This window comes from Diaphorina citri, unplaced genomic scaffold (genome assembly GCF_000475195.1).
Source record: "Diaphorina citri unplaced genomic scaffold, Diaci psyllid genome assembly version 1.1 scaffold413, whole genome shotgun sequence".
NCBI classification, from domain to species: domain Eukaryota; kingdom Metazoa; phylum Arthropoda; class Insecta; order Hemiptera; family Psyllidae; genus Diaphorina; species Diaphorina citri.
This window is the reverse complement of record NW_007377848.1, coordinates 167,887-193,770: the sequence shown is the minus strand read 5'-3', so window position 1 is coordinate 193,770 and position 25,884 is coordinate 167,887. Positions and strand designations below refer to the sequence as shown.

The 25,884-nt window shown below is 40.9% G+C and overlaps 1 protein-coding gene, 1 long non-coding RNA gene and 1 pseudogene across 2 annotated transcripts in view; 1 reads left to right on the top strand and 2 right to left on the bottom strand.

Annotated features, from left to right (window-relative positions):
* Positions 1-130: 130 nt before the first annotated feature.
* LOC103508591 (rac GTPase-activating protein 1-like) lies at positions 131-7,947 on the bottom strand. Its single transcript, XM_026823163.1, has 12 exons — positions 7,831-7,947; positions 7,481-7,579; positions 7,073-7,275; positions 6,378-6,615; positions 5,081-5,291; positions 4,129-4,430; positions 3,768-3,901; positions 3,222-3,317; positions 2,730-2,752; positions 2,180-2,419; positions 1,727-1,858; positions 131-209 (listed from the first exon to the last, which is right to left on the bottom strand). Exons 2-12 carry the CDS (start codon positions 7,554-7,556, stop codon positions 131-133), a joined length of 1,734 nt encoding a protein of 577 aa, XP_026678964.1. The 5' UTR covers positions 7,557-7,579; positions 7,831-7,947.
* Positions 1,967-2,032, top strand: LOC113467143 (annotated as a pseudogene).
* A 2,143-nt stretch (positions 7,948-10,090) lies between the features above and the next one.
* LOC103508587 overlaps positions 10,091-25,884 on the bottom strand; it is a 149,210-nt gene continuing 133,416 nt past the window's right edge. The window contains exons 20-37 of the long non-coding RNA XR_003391315.1: positions 23,194-23,682; positions 22,194-22,472; positions 21,916-21,986; positions 21,543-21,783; positions 20,999-21,215; positions 20,389-20,611; positions 19,665-19,806; positions 18,873-19,026; positions 18,372-18,592; positions 17,545-17,730; positions 17,209-17,291; positions 17,072-17,159; positions 14,051-14,224; positions 13,144-13,285; positions 12,623-12,782; positions 11,865-12,132; positions 10,601-10,744; positions 10,091-10,206 (exon numbers count right to left, since the gene is read on the bottom strand). This is a non-coding gene — a long non-coding RNA (Down syndrome cell adhesion molecule). The remainder of the gene's footprint in view (positions 10,207-10,600; positions 10,745-11,864; positions 12,133-12,622; positions 12,783-13,143; positions 13,286-14,050; positions 14,225-17,071; positions 17,160-17,208; positions 17,292-17,544; positions 17,731-18,371; positions 18,593-18,872; positions 19,027-19,664; positions 19,807-20,388; positions 20,612-20,998; positions 21,216-21,542; positions 21,784-21,915; positions 21,987-22,193; positions 22,473-23,193; positions 23,683-25,884) is intronic.

The following is a 25,884-nucleotide window of genomic DNA, read 5'->3' as shown; positions in this document are numbered from 1 at the left end:
TTGTTTATGAATTCAAACTATATTTAAAGTAATTTCAGCAACTTTTTTTCAAACAGTTGTAGTTCGAACCCCTGGTTTGACATTTTTTTTTTTTTCCTAAGCAAAATAATGTACACGAATCGAATAAATTTCATCGCTTTGGGACCAGGCCAGAGTTGCAGCAAAGTTGATGTTCCAAGAAGTGTTCACAGCTGAATTGCCACCATGACCTGGGAACAAAAGAAAAGAAGTTTATTTCAATAATGAACACCAAAAAATAATACAAGAAGAGTTGAAAACTGCTGTTTCGGACTTATTAGACCTCATCAGCTAGCCATAGCCCGAAATGTAACACAGATGATCCATGTTTCGTGGGCAGACTAGGACAGCTGTTTTCGACGTCCTGTAGAAACGTCAATTTACCTTTTGGTAAACTGCCGTTTTACAGAAGTTTAGAACAACCGCCACCAATACCTGGGTTATCAATTGCCTGACAGGATGCTGTCCCTAGGAAAGGTAAGGTACTTGTTTATTATTTTCTAAATTTCTATGACTTAAATGGCAGGATAAGGTGAGCTTTCTCACCCAACCAATTTATCTCGTTCTTGTGCTCCTCAATCCTTCTCCTTCGCAGATCCTTGATATTCCGTGCTTATCAGTTTTTAGTCCGTCCTTCCTTTATTATTACAATAGTAATAAAAAGGTATAAGGGACGGGCTATTGTATTCGCTTCGGTGTCGTCTGTCAGTCTGTCAGTCTGTCCGTCTGTCAGTCTGTCTGTCTGTCTGTCTGTTCCCATAGAAGGACTTGTCCAAACCTGGTCGACCTATATATCAAATTAAAGGTCTTTTTACCAGGATCACGAAAATGGTGGTGCAAATTTTGTCCAGAGAACTATAAAGCCAAAAAACCAAAAATCTGGTTTTTGGGGATTTTTGTCACATTTTCTTACACAAATGAGCTCTGATCTTGAAATTTGTCGCGACGACCTATGAACTCAAAGCGAGAAAGTTTTAGATAACACTTCAGTCGATCATTTAAGACCGGTTTTAGCGTCACCTATGTTAAGCTACGCCGAGCAAAGCCAATAAATGGATGGGTGACTTAAAGTTAATTGAGTAATTGTGGGATTTTTTTTTTTCACATTTTCTCACACAAATGAGCTCTGATCTTGAAATTTGTCGCGACGACCTATGAACTCAAAGCGAGAAAGTTTTAGATAACACTTCAGTCGTTAATTTAAGACCGGTTTTAGCGTTACCTATGTTAAGCTACGCTGAGGAAGGCCAATAAATGGATGGGTGACTTAAACATTATATTGGGAATAAAGGGAGAACGGGCTCTAGTTTTGATTTTAAACCATTACATGAATGTAAAATCAAAAAATCAAATCAAGAATGCTATGCCATTCAGAAGGTTCCGGGTTCGAAAAAATATGCACACATATTTCGATTATAAATACCTACATAAAACGGGTTAGTTTCTGGTGATTTTGTGTTGACCCAGCACCTAAATGAGTCTCTTTTCGGCTACTAATAGTTGCGGCGATTTCATTTTGTCGTCAAAATAATGGCAAAATAAAGGGTGCAAAGTTGTTCTTTTAAGAACAGACAACAGCTCACATAAATATTCATGGAATAACGTATTCTTCTTTCAGTTAGTGTGATAGAGCTGACGCAGAGCTACGGATATTACGAGATTGCAAGCAATAATAATGAAATACAACTGCAAGGATGTCTCCTATCACCTTACCTTGTTGACAATATCAATCTGGGTACAATTCTCTGCAGGATCCTTGGTCGAATATCCAATAACACAAGGTCCGAATATGATCGATAGAGATTCATAGCTCATCTTGGTTTCCGGGAATTCAGCGACTCTGGAATAAAATCATAGGAGACCAGTTTACTGTCTCATCCTCCATGTTACCAGTCTAGTTAGCTTGGGAGGTAGCGTGCCTGTCGTGTAAGCCCTAGGTCGCGGGTTCGATTCCCTTTATAATGAATAAATCTTTCGCCTTTTACTAAAGATTTCCGTGGAGGAGAGCAATTGATGAGGGCGAACTTTATCCTAAACAGATAAGGTAATAGACCTCGATAAATCGTATGACTTGACTTGGATTTGAACTACCAACCTCCAGATCCGCAGTCTAACACGTTAACCACTGCACCACTGAGGCTGGTCAATAAAATCATCTTACCTTTGCAAATGTAGCATAAGATAGGCCAGCGTTTCCTTGTTCGGCTGAGGTAGCTGGGACACGGCCCCTATCAGACGACTCCGAGCGTCATCTTCATCCCCGCTGGACACGGCTTGTGTAAACCAGGACCACATGGTGTTGGGCACTAAAGGCTCGTCCAGAGAGCGGAGGAAATCTTTGAGCGTAGAGCATACGGAGTGAATGTCAACTGAGGAGAGTAATGTCTCTACGCGATGCTTGGTGTCACCGGTTAGAAGCTCCTTCTGTGAATGTGGAAAGAAACGAGGATGACATGAGGATCAATTTGGCTATTGTAAGTTTAACCAAAGGTTTTGTCTCTGTGAGTGGTGGGGAAGGAGCCTAAGAGGAAGAATCCGATATCGCTACAGATAAGCAATTAATTCTGCTATAGAAGAAAAAGGATTTAGCTTGGAAAATATTGAGGGAACAAACATATGACAACTCTTTGGTTGCGAGGCTTAGTCCATTGACCCTAGAGCATACGGAGTGAATGTCAACTGAGGAGAGTAATGTCTCTACGCGATGCTTGGTGTCACCGGTTAGAAGCTCCTTCTGTGAATGGGGAAAGGAGCGAGGATGACATGAGGATTAATTTGGCTATTGTAAGTTTAACCAAAGGTTTTGTCTCTGTGAGTGGTGGGGAAGGAGCCTAAGAGGAAGAATCCGATATCGCTACAGATAAGCAATTAATTCTGCTATAGAAGAAAAAGGATTTAGCTTGGAAAATATTGGGGGAGCAAACATATGACAACTCTTTGGTTGCGTGGCTTAGTCCATTGACCTGTCACTTTCGTTCCATCCAGAGGAAGCAAGTTTATTTGATTGATAAAAAAAAGTCCAAAGCTTAGCCAAAGACAACGAGATCCAAGCACGTTAAATACGTTTTCTGTTGGAACCAGAGAGCTTGTATGTAGTCCAGTGGAACAAGCCAGAACGGACTGAAGTTTTCTCACATAACCTTAAACGCCGGCGTCGAAAAAATAATAACCAACACGACGCGCGACAACGTTAAGAAATTTACCTTGAGTTCCTTGACCTGGTCTGCACTGCCACTTTTCCTATAGATTCCCTCCTCTGTGAAACCTCGCCTCTCTACTTCCACTACACAGTGTATAACCAGGGGCGGAATCATATCTAATCTAATCTGAATCATGATTTATTTGTGGTAAAGCTGAGAGCTTCTTCAGAATTTTTGTGAATATCACAGGATTACTAAGAGCCTCCTTTACTATTTCTGACATTATAATTTTTCTTTTTACTCTGGTAATGCCGCCACTGGTCGCTACTCGATTGTCCTCACGAGGCTGAGTGTACCCCGAACTCAAAGCACAGAGCCTAAAAAAAACCTCGGCCCCGCCGGGAATCGAACCCGGGCCTCCTGCGTGCAAGCCTGGTGTGATACCCACTCGGCCAAGAAGGTTGCCAAGGAGTAATCACAGACAACGCGATCCAAGCATGTTGTTCATTTTACCTTAAGTTCCTTGACCTGGTCTGCACTGCCACTTTTCCTATAGATTCCTTCCTCTGTGAAACCCCGCCTCTCTACTTCCACTACACAGTGTATAACCAGGGGCGGAATCATAGGGGGTTCTAGAGGGGTGTAGGACGCGAGAATGTTCAGATGGGACTTCTTAGCATTGTGAGCGGGGGTGCTACAGCCTACCGGTACACAGGGGAGGGGCAGCTTGGGCTCACAGACAGCTGAAATACAATGGATAGGTCAGTCTTCTCCCTGTTTATAGTCCTCTAGCTAGACGCTGATCTACTCTCTGTTTATAGTCCCTCAGCCAGACCTATTACAGGTACCTACAGGTACCTATTACAAATAACTGACAGAAAATAAATATAACTTAATGTTTGGTTATAATTTGAACCCGAGATCTCCTAATTACCAGCCGACCACTGAGCTATCAAACGAGGTGACTTACCATGTAAAATAGCCTTACACGTGCCACACTTGACTGTGTTAGTTGTGTACGTCATTCGCTTATGGCACACTGCACAGATGACCGGCAGAATACTCTTATGAGCCTGTGTCTTATGGAGACGGCCATGAATATGATCCTTGGCAGACATCACCAGATTGGGGGACAGTTCAGAAGGGCAAGGGTCATCGTCAGCCCCCACTGAGAGGAATTCTTCTAGGGAGTTACTGGTGGACTGGGTAGGAGCAGAGGGAGGCATCATTTCCAGTGGGGGACAAATCACTTCGGACAGACGTTTGGTTTTTCTGGAAATCACGAGAGAGAATATTAGTTGTGTTTGTTTTTTTATGGAAAGTCAGTCAAAAAGAAGGCCAGTAAGAGAAAGAAACTAAAGAAAGCAATATGAAGTAGTAAGAGCGGTAGGTTCAAGATAGTATACTTAAGGAGCACTTTTATTTAGACTATTGAAATAGATAGGACATGTAAGTGGTACTTGCGTTTGCGATAGGTATACTTACTTACTTTGATATTGCACAGCTTTGACGTTTTACCCACCGACATTTGGCTTTGCTGATAGATTCTGACGTGACTTAGTCATTTTTAAAGAAGAACATGAGTAACTTATTCTCTTCACATAAAAACCCCTCCCCCCCCACAGGTGAAGAGTATAAATTACTGGTGTTCTTCTCCTTTTTTTTTTTTCATTGATTTGCGTTTAAATTCTGGGGATGGCAAAATCTTCATTGAAGTACGGTGCCTTAAATAATAATAATAATAAATCGACTCGACCTTTCCATGGTACGCAAGCACGTTGTTCCTTTTTTTTTTTTCATTGATTTGCGTTTAAATTCTGGGGATGGCAAAATCTTCATTGAAGTACGGTGCCTTAAATAATAATAATAAATCGACTCGACCTTTCCATGGTACGCAAGCACGTTGCCACAGGACCACTCACCTAGGTGGGGACGAGATGTCCACAGTAGCCCTCGCCGTAGCCTTCCCGTCCTGATAGGTCAGAGTGGACGTGGCTGTCATAGTTTCTCCTCCTCTCAGCTGGACATGTTTGGTATCGGCGCGCGTAGCTCTGTTATACACATCGGATGCGCGCAGTGAAGAGCGAGGGCCAGACTTGCGCAGGTCACGCCGTGGACGAGTTGTTTCGTAATCTGGTGGGTGGAATAACAAACTGATATTAGAATAGAATATACCTTGAATAACAAACTACCAACATAGGACTGAAAAGTCCCTGTACTTTCGCAGTATTATTAGTATGGAGATGTTTGATGTACAGCTGAAAAAATGTCGAAGTATAACATACTCATTTAGAATTCAACCTTGTCTACCTGGATTATTAGAAAACAAGTTTCAGAAAGCTGTAGTACTTATAGACTAACAGAATTCCATAGTCAAAATGAAAATTAATAAGTAATACATTTTATTTATACTGCTCGCATAGGACTGAAAAGTCCTTTTACAGTACGCTATAACTATTAGTGTTCAAATTCTCAAATTATATTGAGGATAAAATTCCATACCTCGGATGAGTTTGAACCCACGCCCTCCTGTTTACTAGGCGGCATTACCACTACACCACTGAGAGGCAGGTTGATAAAATTTCTGCCTTTGTCAAGATTCGAACCCGTATCATCCCCCTACTGTTGTCATGGGATTTTTCTCGAAAAATCTCGTCCTCAACACGCTCCCCTGTGCTAGATCCAAAAAATTGTGAAAATGAAAATTGTGAAAAAAGAGAATCTGAAATTATACACATCGGATGCGCGCAGTGAAGAGCGAGGGCCAGACTTGCGCAGGTCACGCCGTGGACGAGTTGTTTCGTAATCTGGTGGGTAGAATAACAAACTGATATTAGAATAGAAACGAAAGTCCCTGTACTTTCGCAGTATTACAAGTTTCAGAAAGCTGTAGTATAGACTAACAGAATTCAATAGTCAAAATGAAAATTAATAATACATTTTATTTATACTGCTCGCATAGGACTGAAAAGTCCTTTTACAGTACGCTACAACTATTAGTGTTCAAATTCTCAAATTATATTGAGGATAAAATTCCATACCTCGGATGAGTTTGAACCCACGCCCTCCTGTTTACTAGGCGGGATTACCACTACACCACCGAGAGGCAGGTTGATAAAATTTCTGCCTTTGTCAAGATTTGAACCCGTATCTTTTCCCTTGTTTGGCAATAATGAGTGTGGGTTAAGGCTAGGGCCTTAGCCAGGCTTTCTCACTTACCCAACATGTTGTCTTCAGACAAATCCTCAGACATAGAGTAGCTTATGTCGGAAACCAGGGAGTTAGTTGTCTCTCCCTCATTGACAATACTGAGTCTACCTCCACCTATATCTACTTGAGGTCTTTCCTTGCGTCGGAATGAGTTCTTGATGTCACTCAGCTGAACTTTAGTCTCCTCGGATATTTTATTGCCTTCACCATTGACTATGGTCTCCATCACATTGTGGAGCAGGTTGACCTTTGAGAAAGAAATAAAGGAAATAAAATTGAACACTTTGTATTTGTATGGCTTGAATGGATATTGGATAGGTCCACATAAACACATATTAATTAAAGTCATGGTAATATCCACATAACCACATATACTTACATTGAAGGTATTGAGGTACTTGGGTAAGAATAGAGCATACGGAGTGAATGTCAACTGAGGAGAGTAATGTCTCTACGCGATGCTTGGTGTCACCGGTTAGAAGCTCCTTCTGTGAATGTGGAAAGAAACGAGGATGACATGAGGATCTGGGTAAGAAACTAAAAGAATGTCACAGCTCTAGTGCTGCTAGTTTACCATGTTTTAGCTTTTTTCCCTCCTTCCCTTGTCCTATAGGAGGAAAGTAATGTACTGACCTGATTGACATTTTTATCCTTTTCAAGGGTAATGTGTGATGCTAAAATTAACATTCTTTATTCATACCTACCTTGTTTTCAAGCTCCTTCTCAGCTTTAATCCGCAAGGCTTTTTCCTTGTCAAACATCTGTCGAACCATGTCATTTTTCCTCTCAAAAGTGGTCAGTTCGGTTTGCGTTTTCTTCAGCAAGTCTTTCAATTCGTCCAATTCTTTCAGTGTGTCCTTGTATCGTATCCGATCCTCTTCTACAGTTATCACAAACCTCATGAACTCTGTTGCAATAAAATAACAATAATAAGTAAGTACCTATATAGGTACTTAACCATATCCCCCTCATCTCTCTTCTCTCCATCTGATGTCTATGCTCTTTTGCTCTTCCCCAACTCTTCATCCATTTTCCATTTCACTCATAAATTATTAATATTAATTTTGTTATTTTGAAATTAATATTTTTTATCAAATCATGGAAAAAATTACCTTCAGTACAGGAGAGATTGTTCACAAGGAACTCATATTTCCCAACAATGCTATCAAATTGCTCCAGCAGTGACATCTTGTTATTGTTAAAATGCAACCCTGCAAGAAATAAATAAATTACTAAAAATACTACCACATGGGGAAGGCAGTGTAGAGGAATCTCTTGAATCCAACAAGATTGGCAGTACATTGCAGTCTTCGAGGACTCCGGAGGAAATAAGTAAAGCAGGACCTTCTCACAACTTTTGTGGATATTACAGCACTCCTAATTGCATTCTTAGTCAATTTCCACAAGTCAATAGTCTTTTTACAATGGTAATGCTACCACTGGTCACTACTCATATACTCACTTGTCCTAGCGAGGCTGAGGGCACCTCAAACTCCAAGCACAGAGCCAAAAAAACTTCAACCCCTCTTGGAGTGGAACTTGAGACCTCCGGAGTGCACTGCTAAAGGGAAACGGGCTTAACTATACCAGAGGCACTAGAAGAGAGTAACTTTATGCTAGTTGGGATAGAAGTGAAAGCAAAAGAGAACCAACTTACCTTCTCAAAAATGGAGTAAAAATCAAGTAGCTGAAAACAGTGAAAACGTTTTTTTAACTCAAAAGTATTTGCTCATTAGTTTTAGGCATTACAAAATGGGTATTTAAATTAGATATTGGATTTCTTCATGATTTAAATGTTTTAATTTAAATAAATTAAAGAAAATAAGGAATTTTTCAGGTAAAAGTGTAAAACTTGAATTTTTTGAAAAAGTAAAAACTAAAAAGTCGTTGAAGTTTTGTTTTTGAAAATATTTTTTTTGTGCTCGTTGGTAAATTGAGCGGGGGAAAAAATCTACAACGAGAGGGATTTTTTACACCCCAAAAAATCCCGCTTTTCCATTAGAAATGGGTGTAAACGCATTTTTTTTAGCGCCCCAAGTTCAAAATTTCAAATTTTCAAACTGATAAAAAAGGAACTGTCTCTCTCCCACCCGAGTTAGAGAGTGACACAGAGAACTATGTCAATCTCAGTCCCAAGTTAGAGAGTGACACAGAGAACCATGTCGCTTTCCCACCCGGGCAGGAGAGTGACAGAGAACTGTCTCTCTCCCACCCGAGTTAGAGAGTGACACAGAGAACTATGTCAATCTCAGTCTCAAGTTAGAGAGTGACACAGAGAACTATGTCGCTTTCCCACCCGGGCAGGAGAGTGACAGAGAACTGTCTCTCTCCCACCCGAGTTAGAGAGTGACACAGAGAGCTATGTCAATCTCAGTCTCAAGATGCTTAACAGTACCAGAGGTGTAGGTTGTACATACTTACTGGGTACTTCTAAAAAGATAGCATTTTTTATGCTCTAAAGGTGTGTTCACAAGTTCACACATAGTTGACGGCTGTCGATCGATGTGAATTTATTGTGAATCGATGTTGATCGACTAAGTGTGTGAAATGTCCGGGTTTTCGATGGAATGTCCGGGTTTTTGGAACCAAATGTCCTACTTTTTAAAAATTTGATCTGGAGACCCTACTCCCACATATCATCAATCAATTGGGTAGCCTGAAGTTTGGCAGTTTGGTGTGTTGATAGACTGACACATAGCTTTGGCTAATGGCCTCACGAGTCCTAACCGTATGTTACGTATCTGATATTTTTTTTGTTTTCTTCTGTTTGTTTGTGAGTTTTTGTTTTGTTTTTATTTTTATGTGTTTTCATGACATTCCGACGTAAAAGGACTTTGAAATCCTACCTTGACAGGAAACAGAAAATTTTATTCCGTCGATTTTTCTTTTTGCTCTTTTTTTTCAAAGTTTTTATCCGATTATTCCGTTTGTTATGAAATTTGGAAAACAATACCTAAGATACATATTACATACCTACCTATTCTACTTTTATTTTTCAGGATTTTATCTGTTATAATTTACTGTGGGTATGTTCTACCTACTTACTTACATTTTTGCCCCTAGATAGCCATCGCCCCCTTTATTGATCGCCCCCCATATCGCCCCCTAAGGCTTCATCGCCCCCATGAAAATCTCCATCGCCCCCAAGGGGGCGATATGGCCCAGGTTGGGAAACACTGGATTAGATCATGTTCTATAAGTTGATATCTTTCAGATATCTGATAAGGAAATCAAGATAGAGGGAATGGGAAATTCTTATCTTTACATATTAACAATGTCAGTTTTATAGACGGGATTGTTTACCTATTGACAATTTCAGTGAGTTCTTTCTCCTGTTGTAGTAGTGCTATCTTCTGGTTATATTCCCGATCACACTCGGTTTCTGATTGCTCCAAGTTTTCCGAAAACCTCGCAGGTGTTCTTAGTGACTCTTTGGATCTGAAACGAGTCAAATAAATGATGTGTTTTACCAAACCTGCTCTCCGTATTGTAGTGCCCTATTACAATGGATTTATCTTGAGGTTTGTGGTTCTGTTCCGAGTTAAGCTATTAAATTTAGCACTTTGTTTTATTATTTGAGGAACGCCATTTTTCACAAACAGAACATGTATAGCGATTGGTACCTATAACTATAAAATCAATCTATGACTATTGTTTTCAATATTGTCTAAGATTCTAAGCGTTCTTACTTAAATGCTATCTATTCTTTGTTCTTACTTATGCTATCTAGCTCGTCTACTGATGCTCATAGGTTTTCTATTGGGTTCTGGAGAAGCCTCAGCAGATTCTGTGCTGGAGTCCAGGTGTTCCAGCATACTGGTTGTTGTTGTAGTGGGCTCTGGAATCATAATTTTATAAGCAACGCTTTATTTAGATTTTAGACTCTCAGCTTTGAACAAGTTGTCCCATTATCCCAACATTCTTTATTGATGTAATTTTGTTTACGTGCGTAAATGGGTTTGGGATTGTGATGCCTTTCGTTAGCGTTTCCTACAAAGAATGCACCAAATGTTGGTCGGAATCGTAAAATTCGATCTGAAATCCAAAAATTTTTAGGCTTTTAAGAAGGAAAATGGGATTATTGTAGATAGCGTGTGTATTTAGCTAGCTCCCAATAGTTCATTGAAGTGAAGCAACTTTGACATTAAACCCATTGAAAAAAAATGTTGATTTTGCTAATTAAAAAAGGTCCTTCTGGATCGAACCCGGATCTTTAGACTAGAAATACTTACCGGCTAAGGGTGGTCTATGTTTATATCTTCTAGGACCACTACTGTCCGAGTCAGACATAAACATACAAGTTTCTCCCCCTTGTACCACCACATGACTCTTTCTTCCCACAGGAAGCGTTTGCTGACTCGATATGCACGAGATTTCTGCAATAGGGGAAAAATGAAGGTGAAACTTTTTGTTATCTTATTTTTTCAAGGTACATACTGTACCACCTACCTAGTCATTTCTTTTAGTTACATATATGTAGGTACCTATCTAAAGTTGATATATGTGCATTGGGCATCTCCACTAATTTTTATTGCTGTGCGTATTGCATAACTACATAAATGAACGGCGTTCATAGAAATCCATAGGTAAACAGAAATTTTGCATTCCATTCTCATAAGATTTTGAGCGTCATTGAACCTTCAGGATTCCATCTCTGAGGACCCAATTTTTAGTCTAATATATATGTAGTTTACTGATCGACTACTTGTACGTAAGTTTAATAATAAGAAATTTGGTCAAATGAAATTTCACTTTCTACTTTCTAAAGATTGATTTATTATTATGGGTTTATTTTTCCTCGTTCCTTTTATGTGTATGTTTTGATGAAAAATCTATAGAAATAGAGGATGGACTGACCATTGCGGAACTGAAAAATCTCTTTGCAAATTATTGGTTGAATTTCTGGCCATGTGAATCAGAATAGTGCTGAACTGAAAGTTATTCCCCAACCCCAAGAGAACCGAGGAGAATAATTTCTATTCTCGTTCCTAAACATGAGATCTAGTGTAGATAAGTTGATAAGTAAGATACGAATATATAGCAAAACGTACCTATTCCTCCCCTTTCCTCGACCTAAACCGATACGGTATTGAACTTACGCTTGTCAGCCTACTAAGCACAAGGTAGAGCAACCCCCAATTAATTTGTTAATCAATCACTAATGATTCTAATGAATAACTAAGTTAAAAACTTCCAAATTCATAACCTCGAAATTATTACTTTCTATTTTCAATGCTATGCATAAAACCAAAATCAAAAAGTGTGGAGTCGGCTTTTAACCAAATTGAAACTTATCTGTTTAGGATAAAGTCCACCCCGGGAATCAAACCCGCGACCTAGCACTTACAAGCGTACTACATCCCAAGCTAACTAAGCTAGCTGCCGATACTTTTCTTTACCCTTGAAAAATCTAATTGATGTTCGTTTCTTTGAAATCGAAGGGTACTTGGCCATCATTATCTGTTACCTTCTGGACAGTCTATTCAAACTGCATACCTGCCACCATCATCTCTATTTTTAGATTCTGATTTTCCTTGTTCGCACCAGTGGCGTGTGGTACTTTTGAGTTTTCACTGAATTTGTTTTTCATAGTGCGATGCACAGGGACCTTGGGTGGATTTGACCTTGTCTGAGCGCAGGCTTCACAGCTTCTGATTAGCCGTTCTATGTCGCGGTCAATATTGGCCCAGTACACGTATCGTCGCGCTAATTGTTTCATTTTCACAACACCAAGATGTGTTTCGTGTAATTCTAAACTGTGTGACTGTGGTTCGAAACCCAGAAGAAGGATAGTAAAATCAAGGTACTTAACAGTACCAGAGGTGTAGGTTGTACATACTTACTGGGTACTTCTAAAAAGATAGCATTTTTTATGCTCTAAAGGTGTGTTCACAGGTTCACACATAGTTGACGGCTGTCGATCGATGCGAATTTATTGTGAATCGATGTTGATCGACTAAGTGTGTACACACCTCAAGACTGCTGTTTTTACTTCATCAGATTCTGGTGTTACGAAGTACCTACCTATGTAGTCTATGTACATTGTACATACGTAGGTGGAATGAAAACTTTGTTTCGCTCCGATTAAACAAGCTGGGCCCGCCCCTCCGGGAATTTTTTAGCCCGTAGTTTATTCGATCGTGATTAAAGTAAATCAGTACCTATGTACCTACCTAATTTGTTTAATATTCAGTTTATTCTCTCTAATCACGATCGAATAAACTACGGGCTAAAAAATTCCCGGAGGGACGGGCCCAGCTTGTGTCACTACCTTTATGTGCTGAGAGGGAAGAGTCTCCCTTACGTAGAGGAGAGGGGGAGTAGGTGTGATGTTGTTGAGTCTCTGAGTTCTTCTTGTTCTGAAGTTCTATCAAACATTTGGAGTTGTCTGAGTGATCGTTCCTCTGATTTTTCCTGAAATAATAACTCAAATCATTGATTCTTTGCAGTAAAGCACAGTTTTTAACAACTTTAGTGGATGAGACGGCATTACTATGTGCCGCCTTTGCAGTTTATTTCAATAATCTTTTTACACTGGTAATGCCGCCACTAGTCACTACTCGATTAAAGTGGCTACTCCATTGTCCTCACAAGGCTGAGTGCACCCCGAACCTCGGAGTACAGAGCCGAAAAAACTTGGAACCCGAGACCTCCGGAGTGCAAGGCTAGTGTGATACCCACTCGGCCACGGAGACGACTTCCTTTAACTTAACACTTTGAACCATATCCACTCATATAAATGTATATTTACCAATATTTTCCCTGTGGTATTTACCTTTTTCTGCTGGTAAAGCACACCAGAGCAACCAGCGCTATTATCAAGATGGCAACTATACCCGTCACAGCGGGGATCATAACGTTGAGTTTATACAAAATAGAACTGGCATGTTCCGGTATCAATTCTAGAGGCACTATATCTGGAACACAAAAGGAAGAGGCATATTAGAAAGCTCAAGCCAATAGAACTGGCATGTTCCGGTATCAATTCTAGAGGCACTATATCTGGAACACAAAAGGAAGAGGCATATTAGAAAGCTCAAGCCTAAAGATCTTAAGAACACTGGCGTAAATCCTACACCCGAAGCCTCCCACGACATTTATACTGTTTTTGGTACTATAACATTTTGATAATCTTCCCACCGAGTCCGGTTCATAGATTAGATTTTTTTGAAGACATCTATACGTTTTACTTGTAAGTATAGGAAAAGGCTGTCTACACTGGGCTTTACCAACTTGGGATTGAGATGAAACAAGGATTTCCCTGTAGGTACTTAATACTCAGGACAATCCGGTTGAACTCAATCCTGAGACAATCCACGGTGTTAAAACTCGACCTTAGACGCCCTGAAGAGAGAATTAAGGGGCCCCAAATGTAGGACTACACGAAAAATATCTGCCCATAATTTGGAGTAGGTACCTACCCCTCCGTTAATCCACTATGGGCCCAGGGCCCCCCAAAAAATATTAAATTGAGCACTGTCATGGTAGCCAACTGTTAATGATGGATCATTGTAATTTTTTCTTTATTTTCAATCAATTTTATTTATTTGTATTATTATTTTACAAATTTTATTATTTTTATTTTAACGTTTGCTTTGTCCCGGTAATGCCAGTTCTCAAAAGTTAAGCAACGTTCAGCGTGGTGTGTACCTGAATAGGTGACCACGAGTGGAAAGCCTTACCTCCGTTTACTGAGAGCGTGGCAAACACGTAGTTCTTATTTGTAGAGCCTGCGTCGTTCTTGGCTGAGATCGTCAGTTCATATCTCGTGGCTGGCAGAAGATTTTCAATGACCAATGGCATCTCTAGGGCCTCATCCAGGTTGCTGAGGGGGATGTTGATCCAATCTGTTTGGTCTGAGAAATGATCAGCAATAAAATAATGGGATTTGAGAAATAACAATTTCCGAAGAGTTTCCTCTAACTCCTCACCCAATATCTGTAACTCTATGTTTTAAGAGAAAAGGTCGCGGGTTCGATTCCCGCCTGGGGCTGATTTTATCCTAAACAGATCAAGTTCGTTTCCGGAACGGGTGACTTTCTCGTATCCTGGCTTCCTTCTCTCTTCACTTTCAGGAAGATAAGACCTTAGGACTTTTAGTTCCCCCTATCAAACATCTCAAAAATAATAATGAAAATTTAAATGTACTTAAAAATTGTAAATTGTAAAGTAATATTATTTTGGACATCACGTTAAAATAAATTTAATTCAATACCTTGAGGTTTATAGGCGATCCTGATATCACTGGACTAGAGTCCCCCTCCCCCACATGGGTGACAGCTTTGACCCAAATCTTGTACACCACTCCTTCCTTCAGGTGACGACATTCATACATGAGAGTACTATCCCCGAACACCACCTGCAAATGAGACCGAAACATAAAGGAATTAGTAGCGTTGAGCTAAGGAATTCGTTTGGTTTTTCTGTCCTTGCTTGGATTGGAACTGTAATCTATATGTAAGAGTAATGTTAGTTTAGTGGTAACCTGTATACATATAACTCAATAGTTTGCCATACACAAGATCTCGGTCAGTTCCCAGATAATTTGCACAAGTACAAAAACATTTGACCTGTGTTTATATTGCAAATATTTCCAAGGGAGTTATTTTGTGCAAATAATTCAAAGGGATTTTTGGTCCTCTTTGACCAAGCATTTAACTGGGGAAAATCTCTTCTCACTCATCTGACAGCAGGTTTCTTTTAGATATTTTACCTCAGTATTTCACATGGAATCGCATCCAGGAATAACGTAACACTTGTAGAATTGATAGAGAGTAATTCTTCTAACACAGCTGATCCGGGCACTGGGGGGGAAAGAGCAAAAAATTGTATATTCTAATATTGAAGGGATAAAAGAATAAAGACTCCTAGGATAAAGAGATTTCAGGGGTAAAAAAAAGACCTAATACCACTCACCTTCCCCCTTAGTGCTGGCAGCTATGGTTTTACTCGGCTTACTCTCTCCAATAGAATTTACCAGCTTGATATTGATCTTATAGTGAGTACCACACTTGAGCTGGGTGAGTGTAAACTCCCGATATTCTGCATCGACATGAACTGATTGCCAGTCCTCGGTTCGATCCCTGTATGACACGATGTAGTCTGAAATAGATCAGATATATATACCTATACATATATTTTTTTCAACTTCAATTGAGTATTTTGGAGCGTGGTTGGTATCTGGATGGTGGACTATTTAGGGTTACGATTACTAATAAGCTACTATGCTGTGCACGTAAAGAGATGAATACCGGAATGAATTTCTACAGTCTTCTTCTTCTTTTTCTTCTTCCTCGCCTTTTCCCGTGTTCAGACGGGGCCGGCGTTGTTCGTCAGCCTCTCTCATTCAACCGTTCCTATTTCTTTAGCAAGGGGAATTTCAGGCTGCTGTCCTCCCTATTTAAAGAAAGAATTTCTACAGTGAAACCGAAAAAAGAGTTAATATGCCGTTCTGAAATGGAGATGGAGAAGGGAACTTACGTGTAATAATAGCACCTCCGTCGTACGAAGGTTTCCACAGGATGGATATACTGTGTGTGGTGGTAGACTGGAGCAGGATATTCGGCACTCCAGGAGGTGACAGGATAGTTACTTGATAGTAGATATCGTCCTTGCCAAATATATTGTCAGCCAGGCAGGTGTAGTTACCCACCATGTCGTTGGTGAGGGGTCCAACATAGAGACTGCCGTCTGAGAGGATTCTGTGCTAGCAGGAAAAATAAAGGGGCATCAGCGCATTTGAAATTTGAAAGAAGTTGACTCGTTGAACAAGTGGACTCGTTCTTAAATTATTTATGAGTCAAATTCGAAAGATAGAGTAATGATGGAAATATTTCAAGGTTGGTACAATTTCCTGTCGTGAATCCACTTGTGCAGTTTGTAAACTATAAAACTCTCCTGTCAGAAATGGGTCTCAATTTTCTCTTGCGGACCAAGGGCAACCTTACCTACTAATAAATCATAATGAAATGAAGTCTCACCGATAGAACACCTCATCGTCCGTGATGATATTACCACTGGGGGATTTCCACACTCTATTGGGTGCTGGCAACCCCACCATGGTACAAGGTAGAGTTATGACAGACTGAGCAGAACTCTCGATTTTACTTGAGAATGACGCGATCTGAGCGGGAGCTGAAATTGGACGTTCAAAGTAGATATTGAATTTCTGATGGGGGACAAGAACTTTTTTCTTAATATTATAATAAAAAAAAGTTTGATAGAGGGAATTGTAACTACTGAGGTCTTATCGTCTCGAAATCGAAGAGAGAAAAGGACAGATTAGGAAAAAGCCAGTCGTTCCGAGAACGAATCTTGGAGGATAGCGCGTCTGTCTTGTAAGCGCTAGGTCGGGGGTTCGATTACTACCCGGAGTGGATTTTATCCTCTACACTCTACAGATAAGGTTCTTTCCCGGAACGGCTGGCTTTCTCCTATCCTGTCTTCCTTCTCTCGCTTTCGGGACGATAAGTTCTTAGCAGATACAGTTCCCTCTATCAAACCTCTTAGGAAAAAAAAAAGGAATAAGGACTCCTATAATCTTATTGGATCTTTCACTTTCAGGAAGATAAGACCTTAGGACTTTTAGTTCCCCCTATCAAACATCTCAAAAATAATAATGAAAATTTAAATGTACCTAAAAATTGTAAATTGTAAAGTAATATTATTTTGGACGTCACGTTAAAATAAATTTAATTCAATACCTTGAGGTTTATAGGCGATCCTGATATCACTAAGGCACACATCCGATCTTTTCTTCGAATACCTTTGGGAAACGCTGAATAATGTCATTAATGGACTTGATTTGATATGCTGGAGCGACAAGGCAGCGGTTCTCAACGTGTTGAGGAATCGCATCCAGGAATAACGTAACACTTGTAGAATTGATAGAGAGTAATTCTTCTAACACAGCTGATCCGGGCACTGGGGGGGAAACAAACAAGTAGTGTCTAGTCTAGTACGTATTAAATGGACAAAAGAATAAAGACTTCTGGGGTAAAGAAACAAAACAATTAAGACTTCATACCACTCTCTATGGCTATGGTAAAGAGACGCATCAGAAAAGATTTCTGGGGTAAAGAGAGAAAAAAAATAAAGATTTCTGGGGTAAAGAGAGAAAGTATTAAAGACTTCTGGGATAAAGATACAAAACAATAAAGACCAAATAACCACTCACCTTCCCCCTTAGTGCTGGCAGCTATGGTTTTACTCGGCTTACTCTCTCCAATAGAATTCACCAGCTTGATATTGATCTTATAGTGAGTACCACACTTGAGCTGGGTGAGTGTAAACTCCCGATATTCTGCATCCACATGAACTGATTGCCAGTCCTCGGTTCGATCCCTGTATGACACGATGTAATCTGAAATGGATAAGGAAACGCCAAAAGAACGAAAATGAGCTTCAGAAGAGGGAATTCCGAAAGGAAAATACAACCACGGGTGAGTTGTATTCGATTATGTGACTTTTAATTCAGTCATAATACGAAATTTCTCTTTATTGGACTAGTTTGAACTGGCAGCGCGTGTGGTAGGGGGCCATTGGCCAAACTAGTCCGAAGAGAAATTTCGTATATACATATATATAGATGTAGATCTGTCCTAGGACAGGTTCCTCTCAGCTCTCCTTCCATCAAGGAAGACAGGATAGGAGAAAGCCAGCCGTTCCGAGAACGAACATTATCCCATCAGGATAAAATCCGCCCCGGGCGGGAATCGAACCCACGGCCTAGCGCTTACAAGGCAGACGCACTACCAACTAAGCTAACTAGGCTGGCGTCAGCCTCTCAATCAGCCCTAGCTAGGGTGATTGCTTTGGGCTGACATTTGGTTTTGGTAACAAAAATTTTACGAGTGGATGCCTTTCGCATTCAACCGTTCCTATTTCTTTAGCAAGGGGAATTTCAGGCTGCTGTCCTCCCTATTTAAAGAAAGAATTTCTACAGTGAAACCGAAAAAAGAGTTAATATGCCGTTCTGAAATGGAGATGGAGAAGGGAACTTACGTGTAATAATAGCACCTCCGTCGTACGAAGGTTTCCACAGGATGGATATACTGTGTGTGGTGGTAGACTGGAGCAGGATATTCGGCACTCCAGGAGGTGACAGGATAGTTACTTGATAGTAGATATCGTCCTTGCCAAATATATTGTCAGCCAGGCAGGTGTAGTTACCCACCATGTCGTTGGTGAGGGGTCCAACATAGAGACTGCCGTCTGAGAGGATTCTGTGCTAGCAGGAAAAATAAAGGGGCATCAGCGCATTTGAAATTTGAAAGAAGTTGACTCGTTGAACAAGTGGACTCGTTCTTAAATTATTTATGAGTCAAATTCGAAAGATAGAGTAATGATGGAAATATTTCAAGGTTGGTACAATTTCCTGTCGTGAATCCACTTGTGCAGTTTGTAAACTATAAAACTCTCCTGTCAGAAATGGGTCTCAATTTTCTCTTGCGGACCAAGGGTAACCTTACCTACTAATAAAATCATAAAGAAATGAAGTCTCACCGATAGAACACCTCATCGTCCGTGATGATATTACCACTGGGGGATTTCCACACTCTATTGGGTGCTGGCAATCCCACCATGGTACAAGGTAGAGTTATGACAGACTGAGCGGAACTCTCGATTTTACTTGAGAATGACGCGATCTGAGCGGGAGCTGAAATTGGACGTTCAAAGTAGATAATATTGAATTTCTGACAGATGGGGGGACAAGGATTTTTATTTCGATTCTTTTTTAATAGGTTTGATAGAGGGAATTGTAAGGGCGAGTGCGAAGGGCATTCACTTAAAAAAAAAATTGAAGCCAAAACCAAATGTCAGCACAAAGCAATCACCCTAGCTAGGGCTGATTGAGAGGCTGACGAAAAACGCCGACCCCGTCTGTACACGGAAAAAGGCAAGGAGGAGGAAGAAGAAGAAGAAGATGGAGGGAACTGTAACTAAACTGAGGTCTTATCGTCTCGAAATTGAAGAGAAAAAAAGGACAGATTAGAGATTAGGAAAAAGCAAGTCATTCAGAGAACGAACCTTGGAGGATAACGCGTCAGTCTTGTAAGCTCTGGGTCATGGGATTTTATCCCAAATAGATGAGGTTCATTCTCGAAAAGGCTGGCTTTCTCCTATCCTTCCTTCGCTTTCGGGATGATGAGACCTTAGCAGTCATAGTTTCCTCTATCAAACCTCTTGGAAAAAAGAATAGAGGACTCCTATTGTTAACCTCCTCTTTAAATAGAACACGAAAAACACACACACACATACACACAATGAAATGCCAAAACAAAGACACACGTTTACCTCTGGCTGTTGGCGTTTGCAGCACGACAGGACTAGAGTCCCCCTCCCCCACATGGGTGACAGCTTTGACCCAAATCTTGTACACCACTCCTTCCTTCAGGTGACGACATTCATACATAAGAGTACTATCTCCGAATACCACCTGCAAATGAGAGCGAAAAATGAAGGAATTAGTATTTTGCCTGGGGCCTAAGGTATTAGTTTCGAAGATATAACCCATATTTTGGGGCAGTTGCCCCTACACCTAAGCCTTACAGGGGCCTTTTTGTGTATGGAGTTAAGCGATGAATCAGCTTAGTTTTCTGTCCTTGTTGGGATTGGAACTCTGTTCTTTTTAGGTAAATAAAATTCCAGCAGTTCGGAATCCATTGTTGTAGCCACACTAACTGAGACTTGAAAAGGTTAAATAATGGAAAATATATTTAATTTCTAGCAAGAGCATTGTTAGTTTAGTGGTAACCTTTAACTCAATGGATTGCCATACAGAAGATCTGGGTCGATTCCTACAGACGACAAAAGTTGGCACTTGTTAAGTTTAAACTTCAAATAATTCAATGAGCGCTACTTTCTGATGCAAAAAAGAGGCAGGATAAATTTATTTCTGCTGACCTTTATCTGGAAATAATTGAGTCTCTTCCTGCCTCTCAATTATTAACTCTTCTGACAGCGGGTTTCTACCCCACATTACCTCAGTATTTCATATTAGGTGCTTTCTACCCCATACCTCTTTCATAGGTGGTTTCTTGCCGTGTTGCACGTAGATGTTGTACTTGAGGATGAGACCATTGGGTTCTACAGGGGCTTGCCATGAGATGAGTAGACTGTCGGGTGACATAACGGAGGCCTTGATGTGCTCAGGAGGACCCGGTATGTCCTCGTCAGTCATACAGTATACAGGGGCCGATTGTACCCCGTCTCCACTCAACGTGAAAGCTAGCACACGGATACTGATAAAAAAGAAAGAAGAAAAAAGAATAATAACAACTACCTATAAGAAGACAAAGGAGTTCATTTGCTTTTACGGCAAAAATAGCCGGCCTGATGAGCGCTAGGTCGCGGGTTCACTTCCCCCCCGGAGCAAAATTTATCCAAAGAATAATTAATAAAAAAAAAAAGCCATCCTAGTTACCTTGAAAGGTAGCTTGCTTGTCTTGTCTTGTAAGCGCTAGATCGCGGGTTTGATTCCCGCCCGGAGAAAACATTATCTTAAACAGATAAGGCTCGTTTACTCGTTATTGGAACGTTTGGCTTTCTATCCTGTCCTCCTTCTCTTTCGATTTCGGGACGGTAAAACCTCCGATGTTTCAGTTCATTCCATCGATGAACTTACCTACCTGTAATTGGCAAACTTCTGCAAGCCGTGCAGATTGGTTTCCAGGTTTGTCGTCTTCTGAAACTCGGACTTCGCGCTTGACTTGATGTTCTTGTAGAAAGTTTTGTAGCCTTGAATGATACCATTGCGTCGTGATGGAAGAGGTGGTTCCCAGCGAATTCGTAAGCTTTGTGAGGAGAGGGCGTTACAGCGAATACCTCTAGGTGGGTCTTCGGGAACTGAAAACAAATACGGGTGATGTGTGTTATACAGGAAGAAGAGGTTCTTCCCCTAGAAAGTTTTTTTTTCAAGAGGTTTATGAAGAGAGAAGAAAGACATGATAGGAGAAAGCCAGTCGTTCCAAGAACGAACATTATATAAACAAATAAACATTAATCAACTGGTTTATACCTATTAAATAATAATAATAATAAATGTTCAAGATAAAATCCGCTTCGGGTGGGAATCGAACCCGCACTTACAAGGCAGACGCGCTACCAACCAAGGTACGTAACTAGACTGGCTATTTTCACCACTACTTTGTTGGATAGATGTGTTTTTCTTACCTCCTTCCAAAGTATTGACAAACTGGGGGCTCGAAGTGGGACCAGCTCCAATCTGATTGAATGCTCGTACCGTGACCTCGTACTTTGTATAGTACTTGAGTTTGGTCAACACGTAGTCTGTCTTGTGCTTGGACTGTATGGTCTTGACCCGGGTTTGACTCCCGGTGTCCGTGTTGGAAATGTCACGGTAGATAATCTGATAGCCCACTAGATCCCCGTTCCAAGAGGAGGCGGGTGGAGGCTGAGAAACAGAGGAGAAATTAACTTAGGATAGGTATCTGGTATCTTAAGAAATTTCTTTGAATTCCATCATAAAAATGGTCTTTTTTGGAACTTATTTTTTATCGAGGAAACCATAGTTATTTTAACTTACCTTCCAGTGAACAGCAATACTTTGGAAAGATACATTGTCTATGATCACATTGCTCGGCGGTTCACTTGGGGCTAGAAAAAAGTGAAATGTGTCTAATTAATAGAAATAAAATGACTTTTGGTTCAGCTAATTCACAGATTATTATCTAAAAAAATATGACATTTATGTGTTTTTAGGTAGGTATGTAATTTCTAGTTAATTTTCCACGAAAAATGAGCAAAATACAAATCTAAGCACTCTTCAAATGCCAGAATCCGCCATTTTAAATTGAAATTTACCTTCTTTCATGGTGACAGCATCCAATATCTTGGACGGGTTGCCAGGGCCCACATCATTGACAGCAATCACTCTCACGCTATAAGCAGTAGACGGCTTCAGACTTGTTAGCCTTGCTGAATTGGACAGGCCAGGTACAGTAATGTTGACCCAGACTTCCTGAGGACCTCTATATTGAACCAGATGGTGAAGCACTAGGCCGGATAAGGGGACCCAGTCTATTTTCATCCACCGAGAGCCGAGCTCGGTCACAGCTAACTCATCTGGGGGATCAGGAGGCTCTGAGGAGAAAAGAAAGGGTCGGTATTATAAATGGAAAGTCCCGAGTACTGTAAAATATTCATGTGTTAGGGCGACCACTCACTCTCCGACTGTCTGGTCTGATTAACCTAAGTCCGTCAGACCATGCGAGTGGCCGCTCTTAGACTCAGATAGAACTAAACTAAACAATTCAGAAGCAATTCACTCTCCGACTGTCTGGTCTGATTAAGCTAGATCTGTAAATTCTGTAAGACCATGATATTCATGTGTTAGGGCGGCCACTCACTCTCCGACTGTCTGGTCTGATTAAGCTAGGTCTGTAAGACCATGTGAGTGCCCGCTCTTAGACTCAGATAGAACTAAACTAAACCATTCAGAAGCCATATTATTTTCGTGAAATACAGGTAAACGCCAATCAGAAATAAAAAAGTTCCCAAACACAAAGAATCGAACCCAACGCCTGGGATCAGGAGGCTCTGAGGAGAAAAGAAAGGGTCGGTATTATAAATGGAAAGTCCCGAGTACTGTAAAATATTCATGTGTTAGGGCGGCCACTCACTCTCCGACTGTCTGGTCTGATTAAGCTTGGCCGCTCTTAGACTCAGATAGAACTAAGCTAAACCATTCAGAAGCCATATTATTTTGGCATATTGGTGAAATACAGGTAAACGCCAATCAGAAATAAAAAAGTTCCCAAACACCAAGAATCGAACCCAACACCTCTGGGGTTATGCAACTTACCTTTCACCGACAGATAGATCATCATATCGTCCGATCCGAAATCATTGGTTGCGTGACAATGGTACGCTCTAGCATGCGCCCGACTCAGTCTCTCCAGCCTCAGATGAGAACTAATGCCTGTCTGTGTGCGACGCGTCTGTATGCTCTGTTGGGATCCCAAATAGTCACCGTAGTTCCAGGAGATATGAATGGGCGAGTCACCATCTGCTTCGCATGCCATAGTGACACTTTGACCTGCCAGGCCTGACTCGTTGAGTGCGTGACAATGGTACGCTCTAGCATGCGCCCGACTCAGTCTCTCCAGCCTCAGATGAGAACTAATGCCTGTCTGTGTGCGACGCGTCTGAATGCTCTGTTGGGATCCCAAATAGTCGCCGTAGTTCCAGGAGATATGAATGGGCGAGTCACCATCTGCTTCGCATGCCATGGTAACACTTTGACCTGCCAGGCCTGACTCGTTGAGTGTCCGGACGCGGAAGTGAGCGGGTACTATGCGGAGAGATAGGTAAAAGAAATTTGTTTGAAGCTCAAATACATATGTGACGCGTGGAAAGAAGAAATAAAAGCTATGTGTGCCAGACTAGTTAGCTTGGTGGGTAGCGCGTCTGTAAGCGCTGGGTTGCGGGTTCGATTCCCGCCCGGGGTGGATTTTATCCTAAGCGGATAAGGTTTGTTCTCGGTACGGCTGAATTTCTCCTATCCTGTCTTCATCTCTTCGATTTTCGGATGATAAGACCTTGGCAGTTACAGTTTCCTCTATTAAACTTCTGGAAAGAAGATATAAAGACTATGTAGGAAAGAAAGTCGAGAGATTAGAAAGTTACTGGTAGGAAATTTTGTTTTCTAACTGATAGACGGATATCCGATGCAATCTGATGTGGAGCGACCGAGATATTAGCGAAAAAGAGAGAAGAGTTTTGTCAAGTTCGGTGTGACTTTAATGTAGGCCTCGGCTCTCATGGGTTAATAAACTTACTCATTATATTGAGGAATACATAGCCGGATGCTGATTGACCCTGTATGTTCCGTGCTACACAACTGTACTGACCTTTGTCCGATTCTCCATCCACCTGAATGACAATAGAAACATACTGATATCAAGGCTGTCTCACAGACATGGAATTGAAGTAAATAAGTATGTGATACAAATGATACAATATGTTTTAAAGGCATGCCCCTCCGCGAGGGCTGCGGGGCGAGGTTACAGGATTTGAGCCATACAAATAAACATAGATCTCAAGTTAAAAGCTTGTAAAAATGTAAATTAAATAATACATACCCACCCACCTGTCCTTCTTTGAAAAATAAATAAAAGAAAGTGGTTTATGTTGAAAAAAAAAATAATAATAAAATAGTAAGTTGTCACTAAGAATTACGAATCATACAGAGGTACCCATAAATATGTAAAGTGGGGTACTTACCTCTCGAATATACAGGGTCCCATTGGAAAAGACTTGTTGCTTATCATTACGGGGTAGCAGTAGTGATCCTCTCTGCCAGGAAGTGCTGGATATAGGGTGCCCTGATACGGGACATCGTAGATATAGATCTTCCCCTGAGACCACTGTAAGGTTCTGCGCTGAGCGGGGAGTGGGAGGACCTGAGGAGAATCAGAAGATACCCCGAATAATTTAACAACAGAAAAGCAATATCTCTCACTCTCTCTCAGGCAAGAATCTATTGGAAACGTGACAGAGGTAAGATTAACAACGGAGGTCTTATCGTCCCAAAATCGAAGACAGGAGTAAGGTTCTGCGCTGAGCGGGGAGTGGGAGGACCTGAGGAGAATCAGAAGATACCCCGAATAATTTAACAACAGAAAAGCAATATCTTCCTCTCTCTCTCACTCCCTCTCTCACTCACTCACTCACTCACTCACTCACTCACTCACTCACTCTCTCTCTCTCTCTCTCAGGCAAGAATATATTGGAAACGTGATAGAGGTAAGATTAACAATGGAGGTCTTATTGTCCCAAAATCGAAGGAAGGGGAGGATAGAAGAAAGCCAGACCTGATCAGGTGTACTTGTCAGGTCTACCTGATAGTGAGTGGCTGACCTAAGCATTATATTACTTGGAAGTCATCGACAATATTCAAGACAAGATATAAATGAATTCAGCTTACCATAAACATTGAGTGAGGCAGAGTGATGCACAGAGCCAAGTATGTTTCTAGCTATACAAGTGTATACTCCCCCATGATGCACACCCACACTTGAGACGTTCAAATGACTGATGACAAGCTCGCCTAAAACGCACACCCATAAAATATAAAACATTAGACAGTAATAAAACCAGAACACACACCTGTTAAATAATAGACAGTAGGCAGAAATAGACAATTAAATTTCAAGTCTCTAGGTCTTACCATTCTCGAGATATTTTGTTTACAGACAGACATAAGGAAGAGATTTAGGCTCTAGGGACCTCAAAACGTGTTTTGGCACTAAAAACTGACCGTCGAAAATTTGACCCGATTACATTACTTTCCTTCCTATAGGATAAGAAAGTAAAAAAAAAGAAGAAGGAATTTCACTAGAACAAGAAGGTGCTCTTCCACCCTACCACTTACTAGATGGATCCACATGACAGTCACCGTCTGCTTCGCAAGCCATAGTGACACTTTGACCTGCCAGGCCTGACTCGTTGAGTGTGCGGACGCGGAAGTGAGCGGGTACTATGCGGAGAGATA

Coding starts and splice junctions, on each gene's coding strand:
- LOC103508591 (XM_026823163.1), bottom strand. CDS start 7,556: ATGTCACTGCTGGAGCAATTTGATAGCATTGTTGGGAAATATGAGTTC. Junction 6,616..7,072: donor AGAAGGAGCTTGAAAACAAG/GTAGGTATGAAT, acceptor TCTTTCTCAAAG/GTCAACCTGCTCCACAATGT. Junction 2,753..3,221: donor ACCAGGTCAAGGAACTCAAG/GTAAATTTCTTA, acceptor CCCCATTCACAG/AAGGAGCTTCTAACCGGTGA.